The 11,929-nt window shown below is 36.9% G+C and overlaps 1 protein-coding gene across 3 annotated transcripts in view; it reads right to left on the bottom strand.

Moving 5' to 3' along the window:
- MEF2A (myocyte enhancer factor 2A) overlaps positions 1-11,929 on the bottom strand; it is a 183,130-nt gene that overhangs the window by 76,124 nt on the left and 95,077 nt on the right. For all 3 annotated transcript variants that reach the window (XM_006903203.1, XM_006903202.1, XM_006903204.1), the window contains exon 2: positions 8,601-8,804. In XM_006903203.1, coding sequence (XP_006903265.1) covers positions 8,601-8,804 — 204 coding nt within the window. The remainder of the gene's footprint in view (positions 1-8,600; positions 8,805-11,929) is intronic.

Raw genomic sequence — 11,929 nt, 5'->3', positions numbered from 1 at the left:
CTCAGAATCCTTGCCTCCAAGGAGCCACCCGGTTTAACCCTTTCCAGGACAAATCTGTTTGTTTTCCTAGCAGTCCATGGTATTCTCAATACTCTTTTCCAGCACCACAGCTCAAAGGCATCAATTCTCCTTCTATCCTCCTTGGTCATTGTCCAACTCTGTGATGCCTAACAAGTGATTGCGAAGCCCATAGCCTGTATCAGACGCATCTTAGTCTCCAGAGAGACACCACTGCTCTTCAGTACTTTGGAGAGGTCCCTAACAGCAGACTTTTCCATGGTAATGCGCCTTTTCTATGCCATCAGTCTAGCTCCCTTATTTTTTAGCCTACAGCTCCCTACACAGATTCTCTAAGAATTAAGTCAGAAAGTAAATTTGACCAGGAACATTATATAGTTACCTTCTTTTAGAGTTCTCTTACATATACAAAAGCAGGAAATCATATTAGAAGAGAGGAGGTAAGTAAATTATAGCAGTAAGGTTTATTGATTTTAGAATCAACTTTTATCAAAAAGCATCTGAAAAATTCCTCCACAGAGCACCTGAATAATTCCAACAATGACAAAAAAAGGTAAATAAAAACCCTTCGAAAGGACAAAACAGACTACCACCATTTTGTTGGGAAAAGGCAGAAATATAATCAATTACCACCATATTCCTAGTATCCAGCATAATGTGTTATTATACACAGACCAACAAATAGCAGTACAATAAACACAAACATGCAGAAGTAATATAGAACACATTCAATATTTTTACCCTAGTGGTAAGAAAATGCACTATGTAATCCACAAGACACATGGTTCAAATCCACCATCTGCTTCATAGGAGAAGAATGGGCAATCTTATAGTCTCTGAAAACCTGTGTGAGTCTGTCTTGACTTGATGGGCACACTACAACAACCACCTCCTCTTTTATCTTTAACCTTTATTAGGGTAAAAAAGAAATCCATTGTAATTCCGGTACAATTGAGCTTGGGAATAACAAGATTGTCTGAAAGGCTACCTTCAAGCCAAAGTCCAGAGGCTTTAGATAAACTATTGAAAATCTGACTTGTACCTCAGAGACATGATGATGATGATGATGAGGAGGAGGAGGAGGAGGAGGAGCATCAAGGATGGAGATAGACTCAACAACAATCTGCATTATGCAAATGACACAACCCTGCTTGCTGAAACTGAGGAGGACCTGAAGTGCTTGCTGTAATATGTCAAGGACTGCAGCCTTCACTATGGATTGAAGCTCAATATCAATAAAACAAAAATTCTCACCACTGAGCCAACTGGCAGAATCATGATAGATGTTGAAGAGAGTGAGATTGTTGACAGCTTCAGTTTGCTTGGCTCTACGATCAACACTCTTGGTACCAGCAGCCAGAAAATTAAAAGACAAATTGCACTGGAAAATCTGCTGTCAGAGACCTCTTCAAAGTACTGAGTAAAAAAAGAGGTCAGTCTGGAGACTACAGTGTGCCTGATACAGGCCATGATCTTTGCCATTACTTGCTACGCATCAGAGTGCTGGACAAAGGCTGGCTGACAGAGGGAGAGTTGATGCCTTTGAGCTTTCATGCTGGAGAAGAGTATTGAATATACCATGGACTGCTAGGAAAACAAACAAGTTCATCCTGGAGAGGGTGAAGCCAGGTTGCTCTTTGGAGGGAAGGATTCTGAAGCTTCATCTGATATACTCTGGACATGTTGCAAGGTGGGATCAGTCCTCGGAGAGGGACATCATGCTTGAGAGTGTTGAGGGATAGCGCAGGAGAGGAAGACCAGCACTGATATGAACTGACTCTGTCACTGGGATAATGGGGATAGGTGTGTTAGAGACAATAAGTTTGGCAAGAGATAAAGAAGGGTTTAGGGCTGTTGTACACAGGGTTGCTATGAGTTGCAAGTGACTCAATGGCACATAACAACAACAAAAACAATAATAATACTCCTATTGTTGGGTGCCATGTAGTTGGACCAACTGAAGGCTGACTTTCTGGTGGGTTTTCAGAGGCTGTAAATCACACAGGAGGAAAGTGCCAATCTTTCATGGAGCAGGTGATGGATTTGATGGATTGGCAGCACAACTTCTTACCCACTAGACCATCAGAGCTCCCCACAACTATTCCTAGCTGTACTTCACAAAATAAATGCACTGTGTCCAATACCCTAATTTTTTTTTAATTTTATTTTTTATTTTATTATTTTTGTGTGTGTGTACCATCAAATCAGATCTGACTGGTACAGGAGGAGACTGTCCCTCCTTCCCCGGAAGAGCATCTGGTGGATTAGAACTGTGCGCCTCTGGGATTGCAGTGCAGCTCTGTGCTACTAGGCCACTAGAGCTTCCCTAATACCCTAACTTCTATACAAGTTTCTCCCCTGACCTGGAATAGCTTTCTTCAACCTCATTTTGCTCTTCAAGTCTATCTTTTAAAGAAATTACTCTCCCAATCAAGTCTCTCTTCAATCCTTTTTTCCCTGATTGGTCAAAAATTTGACTTGGCTTCAAAAATATTTCTGAGCAAAATAACAATTTATCTGATGGTAAGAACTAAACTTTTACTCAATTACTGGCACAGAGGACACCTAAATATTTGTCAATTTTCACAAACTACAAATGTGTGAATTATAAGGTGAAAGAGGCATGTATTTATCAGTCCTTTTCTCCTAAGAACTATCTATTTATATATCATACCAATCTCCAACGGAGAGAGAAAAAAAATCTAACCTTAAAACTATTAGAAAAATTTATGAGATGTAGAGTATTTTAAGTGTATCAATGAAAACCAATAGTTAAAAACCAATAGTTGTATGACAAGTAATATTTATATAAGACATAGCAAAACCAAGAACTAAAAACTGTAAAACTGAAATTTCAAGAGCTACAGTGCTGACTGTGTGAGGTGATGGTGCAACATGACATGTGGGAAGAGGAGGACCATGAGAATTCTGTGCCTCACCCTGTGAATCAGCTCTGTTAGGAATAAAAGGGCAAGGCAGGAGGCTGGAGGTAGAGGGAAACTTTGTCTCAGTCTTCAGAGGCCTCATTTTTTTTTCTCTTTCCCTGCTGCTCCACTGCAGCCCTGTAAAACATGAGGCAAACCTCTTAAACTCTCCCTATTTGGTTCCAATTGGCAGCATCAGGGTGGATGGTGAAGAGACTGAGATAGTACACAGCTTTAGTTTGCTTGGCTCCATAGTCAACACTCTTGGCACCAGTAGCCAGGAAATTAAAAGGTACACTGCCATGGGAAAGTCTGCTGTTAGGGAACTCTCCAAAGTACAGAAGAGCAATGGTGTCTCTCTGGAGACTAAGGTACATTTGATACAGGAAATGGTCTTCACAGTCACTTGTTATGCATCAGAGAGTCGGACAATGACCAAGGAGGACAGAGGGAGAATTGATGTCTATGAGCTGTGGTCCTGGAGAAGAGCATTGAGAATACCATGGACTGCTAGGAAAACAAACAGATTCATCCTGGAAAGGGTTAAACTGGGTGGCTCCTTGAAGGCAAGGATTCTGAGGCTCCATCTAACATACTTTGGACATGTTGTGAGGAGAGACCGGTCCTTGGTGGACATCATGCTTGGGAGGGTGGAAGGATGGTGCAGGAGGGGAAGGCCCTCTATGAGGTGGACTGATTCAGTGACTGGGATAATCGGGATGGGAGTGTCAGAGACAGTGCAACTGGCACAGGACAGAGCAAAGTTTAGGGCTATTATACATAAGGTCGCTATGAGTCACAAGCGACTCGACGGCACATAACAACCACCACCTCATCTGCATAATGGGGAGAATAAAAAATGACTGGCTCATAAAGCCTCTTTGAGAATATTATAATATTGTGAGAAAACCTAAGTCTAACAATGTCTCCAATTCTCTAAAGTCATTGCTAGATGATTTTAGGAGATAAGAGTCAGTCTGTTTTTTTTGTTCAATGGAACAAAATTTCATCTCCCACTCATCCACACTGTATCAATTCAATAATACACATTCAAAGATGCTCTTTTAAACAGAAATTTGAAAACTAACAGGAGAGAAGTATGACCTACTTTAAAATTCACATCAATACTATCTAGAATGCTATGTAACATATTATTTTAATTTTGTGCTATTCATCCCTTAAAATTATTTAAAAGGAAATTCTTGGGCTTATTTATATTTAAGAAGTACATGGCCACTAGGGAGTTCTGATGGCTTAGTGGTTTTGAAGCTGTGCTGCAATCCCAAAGGAAAGTGGTTCAAATCCAAGAGCTACTCTGAGGGAGAAGGATGGCAATCTCCTCTCGTTGAGGGTCAGCTATGAGTTGTTTCCAATTCAATGGCAAACAACAACAGATGGCCACTACCAAGACAGTATGTGTAAACACAAAGCTTAGTATATTACTACACTAAAGACAAGTTAATTTAATTGAAGACTGCTTAGGTTACCCTTCATCCCAGAAGATTCTGATTCGGTATAAGGTGAGGTAGTTCTAAAATTCGTGATCCCTTGTGGTGCTTATGCAGCTGAACTGATGATTAACACTTTGTAAACTACTGAAAGTGATTAATTTTTACTAATAGCTGCTATTATTCTCACATATACATCTTATATTGAACCTATATTTCCCATTCTTCAAGATACTAATTATTTCTAAATCCCTTTGTAATCTGAAAGTAGGTAGAGATAAAGGCTCAAGAAAGTAGATTTTTCTCTTCATTACTGACTACATTATAAACAAAATTTTTAACTTTAAAAATCTAATAATAAAAAGTTTTCCATCATTTTTATTTCATTCTATATTTAACTCTTTTTTTGTAGTTCTGAAACTTTGGCTCCCATTCACTTTCTAATTCTGCTTCCTCAATTATGAAATAAAATAATAATGATTCCATAAAATAGCAAAAATTAAAGCCTTTAGAAGAGCTTAATGCCTTATTAGGTACTTAATGAATGTGATCTTTTGTTTTATTGCAATTATATTCACTAACATTCTCTTCATGATTGAGACAAACATTATGTTTATAGCATGTCATACAGTTGTCACATGCTATTATCTATCCCCATCTATCTAAAAGCAAAACATTCTTAGGAAGTCTTTCATAAGCTAAAATGGTATAAAGCAAATAAAAAATTACCATTATCTTACAGGGGGATAATGTGAGTGTTCCTGAAAGAAAGCTACTAATCCATACCAAACAAGACAAAAAACTTCAAATTAATATCTAGTGTTTACACAAAGTTCAAAGCTGCTGCAGCTTGATGCTGGATGTAGCCCCTCTCACTATTAGGAGATCTGGTGTTAGTCTTTAATGGCTCACACTGCAAAACAAATGCTGAATGCAACTTTGGGGTTTATTTGTTCTTCTTTTCACAAAAGTGAAAATCCTTATTGAATTTCTTTTGATTTGTTAAGGTGTTTTGTAAAAGAGGCATAAAGTGAATTTCTGAGATGGGGAAATAAATATCTTTATATAATTGGTATATATACATGAAATCTTTTTGTGCCATCAAGCTTCAGCACTGGAAAAATCCTTGGTAAAGGACCAAAGACGGGTAAGTTCCAGGTTGAAACCTGAGTATATATGAAAACTTTTTTGTTTGTGGTGGAAAATTTTATCTAATTCACTAAACTAGGTAGAGCCAGAGAAATAAGATAAATGTCAGATAATGAGGTTTTAGTCTCAGTTCTGCCACTAAAATGTTACATGACTCTGGGCAAGTTACAATTTGAGTGTCAATTTCTATTTCTGAAAAAGCTTACCTTGAAAGTGAAGATCAAATGAGATAATGCAAGAAGGATTTGGTTTTAATTGCAGTTATTCTTGTGATAAAGAAAATATCTCAATTTGGGAGCAGTTCACAAGATCAATTCAACAACAGAGATCAATGAGCATGATCTCTGTAGTTACATGCTTAAATGACACTACATTTATTTGAATCTCCACCTAAGCTAGTTATGGCATGTTCTCTAATGCCAACAAGTCATAATTGGTATTAAAAAAATATTCGAGTACTGCAGAAATACTTAATATTCCTACAAAGTGAGAGAAAAAACGTAAATACAGAATACTATCAGGATTTCATTATGTGGCAGAAGCTGCTAAAATACTTCACACCTGTCAGCATAGATTTTACTTCAATGCATAACTCTGTTTCTATTTCTTCTAGGCTCTTATTTAATCACATCCAATGTATACAAAATTTTCAATGTACACAATGTATACACATGCATGTGCATGGTAACTGTTCAGATTTGTTATTTGTCATTTCTACTTTGTGATACTGAAGACACATCAAATTTTCTTATAGAAATGCATTATATAGTTTACAAGTTTTTAAACATTAATTCACTAAAAAGATTACAGGGGTTGTAATATTTCCATTTACATTTAAATTACTGTATTATAGAGGAACAAACAAAAGTTTGCCTCTTATTTTTCTATCAATGGTTAAGAACATAAAAAAGTACAATGCATACTTCTGATGCCATTCTTAATGGACTATATCAAAGAAAATAATTTTATGTAAGAAACAGTCCTGCAAAATGTATAAATATTTTCGAAGTTATTTCAATACAGCAAAAATACTCTCTATTTCAAAGATATATAATTATGAAATCTAATAAAAGCTTACTCTAACAATGATCCCGTAACCTACTAATTCTGTAAAGTTTCCATTTTTATCATTTGTATTTGGCTTTCTTAATTGTAGGATGTACATTCATCTTGTAATAGAGTAGGAAAATCTCTAAGTTATATATAAGAAATTGTAAAAGTTTTATCAACGCTAATGTCTTAATAGTAATGAATTGTGCAACCAAAGTAAAGGTACGTGGTTCGAATCTACCTGTTGCTACACTGAAGAAAAGATGGGCAAGCTCTTTCTCTGAGAACTTGTTGTAGGGTTGGTTCCAACTAAATGGTACGCAACAACATCAATTAAAAATGTGAAAGCTGGTTAAATTTTAAAATGAAAGGTCAATTTTTAGGCTATTTTGTTTAAAAAGAAAAAAGTAGTAGGTAGGTAGCAGGAAACAGTAAACATAAAGCAACATTCCATAGATTGATTTCTAATAGGTTAAACTAAATTCAAATACATAAATGTGTGTACTATGTCAATTTCTTTTTATTTATAAAAACAGCATTAAAGTGCTAACAACTTTTTTGTTTTGCCTTTTTAGCATTTTTATACTGCTCTTAGAAAACTTACTAATTCTATAGAGGTAATATATATACCTGCTTATGGTGTAGACAGTACAAGTATGTTTATCAGCAGAACTCACAACCCACTGAAAGGGTATCTCAGTGGTTCACAAACCTATGGGTGGTAAGAACATTCTTGTGCTATGACTTAGAACTTTCTATTATCTTAGCATCACCCTAGAGTGCACGGTACACAAGAGGTCCTCAAATATTTGTGCCAAATGAACAAATGGCTATCCACACTTTGTTTCCAATAAAACAACTGTCAGGTTTTTAAAGGAAATTAAATAAAAAGGAAAAACCATTTTAACAGTATTTTTAAACGGACTGAAAACAAGATAATTAAGTGCAAAGCACTTATAAAGTACCTCACAGGAAAGTGCTCATAGGAAGTAAAAATGCTACTCATTAGCGTTAATCTATACACTGAGTTTTTGTTTACAACTACCCTTGCATATCCATCAGTACAAGCCACTACAATTACAGGTAAAAAGAACTCAAATAAGCATGCACTATGAGTGAAGATGTAGCGGCATTATCTTCACATATGAATAAAAGCATCACTTTAAAAGCTTAACAACCACATCTTATGATTAAAGTTGACTCGCTAAGACTTTAATATATAATAAAGAGGAATTAAGCTTTCTCATTTAATCTGCCATTAAATTCTTAAAATCTAATGTATCTCCTACTAGATTTATATACCTCAAAATTTCCTAGAGACATATTTGTAGATTTACATTAACGCAAGTCTTAAGAAATGTCATATTAAAGAAAACATCAAACCTGACTGACATGGAGTTAGAAAAATTTCCTTCATACTAAAGCAAAGCACACTGTACAATAGAAGACTAAAAATTGTTTGGGATTTGCTCTCTTACACTTTGCTGACCATAAGAGAGATGAAGACTGAGGTACTTTGAAAATGCTGTGAGAGTTAAATCAGGCTATATTCTTCATATTCTCTATGGAAGTAAGCTTTAGGTTGTAAGAAGTACCCTCAATATCTGGGGCCAAGAACAATGGCTGCAATGAAAGAACACAGTAGTTAAGATTAAGGAGGAGTTTGTCTTCTATTATGGCTCTAGGTAGAACATCGGTTTGTCAACCTTATTAAAGACAACTTATAGTTCTTTTTTGACTTAATGCAGTGGAACTTAAAATTAATGCAAAATAATCACAGAAGAAATGTTGCATTATATTGGTGCCAACAGTAAACTGTTTCATTTTAATAAATAAATGTTTTTTTAATATGTTGTTATATAACAGTAATTAGATCCTTCTTTTCACTCAGAAGTGAGAAAAAGATATTACTATTGGGCATAAAAAAGCAACCTGACAGCTAAAGTTATGATTTAAAATGGCAGGTTTTATTATGACGTGTAATTTAGGCAATACTAGATAGATGTGTTACCTCAACAATATCCGAGTTGGTTCTGCTTTCATGAGGTTCATTATATTCTGTGTACTTGAGAAGAACTTTGTCCATATCAGTGCTGGCATACTGAAACAGTTTGTTAGAGCTGTTGAAAATGATGAGTGCTATTTCACAGTCACAGAGCACACTAAGTTCATAGGCTTTCTTCATTAATCCAAACTTTCTCTTTGTAAAAGTGACCTAGACAGTTTAAAAAACAAAAAAAGTAGTTTTTTTAATTAAAAACATAAGACTCTCAAAAAGGAAATTATTCCAAACCTCCTTTTTCCCCTCAGACTGCCCCTGGACTACTATCCTACACATTTTAGGTATCCAAAGAGCTGTAGTGACTAATACATTAAGATATTTAAAAATCTAAAGAAAAACAGATTAGTCAGAACAATAAATCCCCCTATGTATTGTATCAATTAGAGTGGTATTCTGGATTACAGTGTGGGCCTTGACTGTACTGTACTGCATGGAGAAAAAAAATAAAACAAGAGTTTAGAATATATTAGTAGAAAAACAAAATGCAACAATTAGAAGAGATTCTTTGGCTAAAGTCTCCGGAACACAGATAAACACACAAATCTAATAGGTCAAATCTTTGGTTTAACTGCTCTTCTTTTTCCTGAAATTTCCTCTTTCTCCCAGTTTGTTCTTAACTCCAAGGGGCACTTGTGACATAGTGCATTATGTGTTATGCTAACCCAAAAGGCTTGAATCCCCCAGCTTCTCCACAGCAAAAAACAGTCAGTTCTTCCCATTAAAATTTACAGAACTAGAGATTCAGTGCTACTAACTCCATGGCAGTCACCCTGACAAAGCTGTGTTAGCCACCACATCACTGTAGAAGGCAAAGAAACAAAAGGCATTGTGTTGCATGTGGTCTTTTATTCAGCTTCAAATTGTTACCCATCATGAGTTCAAATCTTACTCTATGTATACATCTAAACTAATACTTCTCTCTTTCCTCTATCATACCCGCTGAAATTAATCATTGAGGATCAGCAATGACCTCAAATTACTCTTGAAATATTTCTTTCTCTAACAGAAAAGTATCACCTGAAAGCATCCCAAATATAATTGTTTGTTTTTAAATAGTATATTCACCATGCTTCAAAACCCTAAAAGGTGGAAGAAAGCAAAAGAAACCCAACAAAACCCTCAAAGATATATTCTGTGCTTCTACTCCAAGGCCTGCAACAGGGGTATAAGTGGCTCCTCAGGGAAAGACAGGAGATCTCCTTCCATTGCACTAGTCTCAGTTCTGGATACTTCACCAATATTTTATGCATTCTACTCTTTGACTTCCTTTTGGCTAGCTCTCCTATTTTCTTATTACTTCTCCAGTAATTCTTTCACCTTGTCATATTTACCAAGTCATTTTGCTGACCATGTTGTTATCTATTTTCATATCCTGCATTTCCTTTTTGTATTTCATGGTCCATTAATTATTGTTAGTTAATTTCTCTGTTTTCCTTGTGTTAGTAAATTTGCTTGACATAGCCTGAAGTAGGGACAAATCTCTTATACCTAGGTGAAATTGTTCCTGTACGTTCAAGAAAGTAGTTGAAAACTGTTGGAAACTTAAGTGGTTTGTTTTTTTAAGTTGCAACTTCATAGTTATCACCTGTTCTCTTTGTTCCATTCCAGAGTGAAAATGTTTGAAAAGATTATCTGTAATTACTGTTTTATCTCTGTTGGTCTCCTTAACCCCCAAGGTTAGATTACCTTTCTTCATACTTGACTAAGAATATTCTTGTCAAGATCATCAGTGATACACAGTTTACATAAAAGAATGAAAGCGGTCTTACATCTCAGACTATATGGAAGTATTAATTCAAAATGGATCAATGACTTGTTTTAATGTGCTGTCGAGCTGACTGTGACTCATCGTGACCCTATGTACAACAACAGCCTTAAACCCTGCTCTATCCTGTGCCAATCTCATTGTCTTCAACACACCTACTCCCATTACCCCAGTCACTGAATCAATCTACCTCATAGAGGGCCTTACCCTCCTGTGCTGTCCCTCCACCCTACCAAGCATGATGTCCCCCTCTCCAAGGACCGGCCCCTCTTTACAACATGTCCAAAGTATGTTAGACAGAGCCTCAGAATCTTTGCCTCCAAGGAGCAGGTTCCTCTCCAGGACAAGCTTGTTTGTGCTCTTAGCAGTGCACAGTATATCCAATACTCTATACCAATACCACTGCTCAAGGGCATCAATTCTCCTTCTAGCACCCCTTCTACCCTTGTACAGCTCTCTGACACATAGCAAATGACTGCAAAGACCATGGCCTGTATCAGACGCACCTTAAGTCTCCAGAGTGGTATCATTGCTCTTCAGTACTCTGGAGAGGTCTCTGACTTTCCCAATGCAAAGAGTTTTGATTGTGGAGCCAAGTAAACTAAAGCTGTTAACAATCTCAACCACTTCAGCATCTATCATGATGCTGCCAATTGCACCAGTGGTGACAATCTCTGTTTTCTTGATATTGAGCTTCAATCCATATTGAAGGCTACAGTCCTTGACCTTCTGTAACAAGAGCTTCAGGTCCTCCTGTTTCAGCAAGCAGGATTGTGTCATTTGCATAATGCAGAATGTTGATGAGTCTACCTTCAAACCTGATGCCACAATTGTCCTGAAGTGCAGCCTCCTGGATAATCTCTTAGACGAATATGGATGTCAGAAGACACTATGAATATTTCACTAGAGCACCAGGAAGCCAAAGCAAAGGGAAGAAAACAAGATATTAAGGAGCTGAACAGAAGATTTCAAAGGACACTAAAGCATTATAATGAACCATGCAAAGAGCTAGAGTCAGAAAATGAAAAGCACAGAACTTGCTCAGCATTTCAAAAGCTCAAGGAACTAAAGAACAAATTCAAGCCTCAAGTTGCAATACTTAAGGATGCTCTGGGCAGAATATTAAATTATCCAGGAAGTATTAAAAGAAGATGGAAAGAGTATAGAGAGTCATTATACTAAAAGGAATTGAATTTATGTGTTGTTGCTCTTGTTGTTATGTGCCGTTGAGTCGCTTGCGACTCATAGCGACCCTATGTACAACAGCCCTAAACTCTGCTCTGTCCTGTGCCAATCGCATCACCTCTGACACACCCATCCTGATTACCCCAACCACTCAATCAATCCACCTCAGAGGGGGTCTTCCCCTCCTGCGCTGTCCCTCTCCAAGGACCTGTCCCTCCTTGCAACATGTCCAAAGTATGTCAGACAAAGCCTTAGAATCCTTGCCTCCAAGGAGCAGCCTGGTTTGACCCAGGATGAATCTGTTTGTTTTCCTAGCAGTCCATGGTAC

This window comes from Elephantulus edwardii, unplaced genomic scaffold (assembly GCF_000299155.1).
Source record: "Elephantulus edwardii isolate Elephantulus edwardi_28Jun2011 unplaced genomic scaffold, EleEdw1.0 scaffold00534, whole genome shotgun sequence".
NCBI classification, from domain to species: domain Eukaryota; kingdom Metazoa; phylum Chordata; class Mammalia; order Macroscelidea; family Macroscelididae; genus Elephantulus; species Elephantulus edwardii.
The sequence above is the reverse complement of the archived record's forward strand: the minus strand, read 5'-3'. Positions and strand labels throughout refer to the sequence as shown.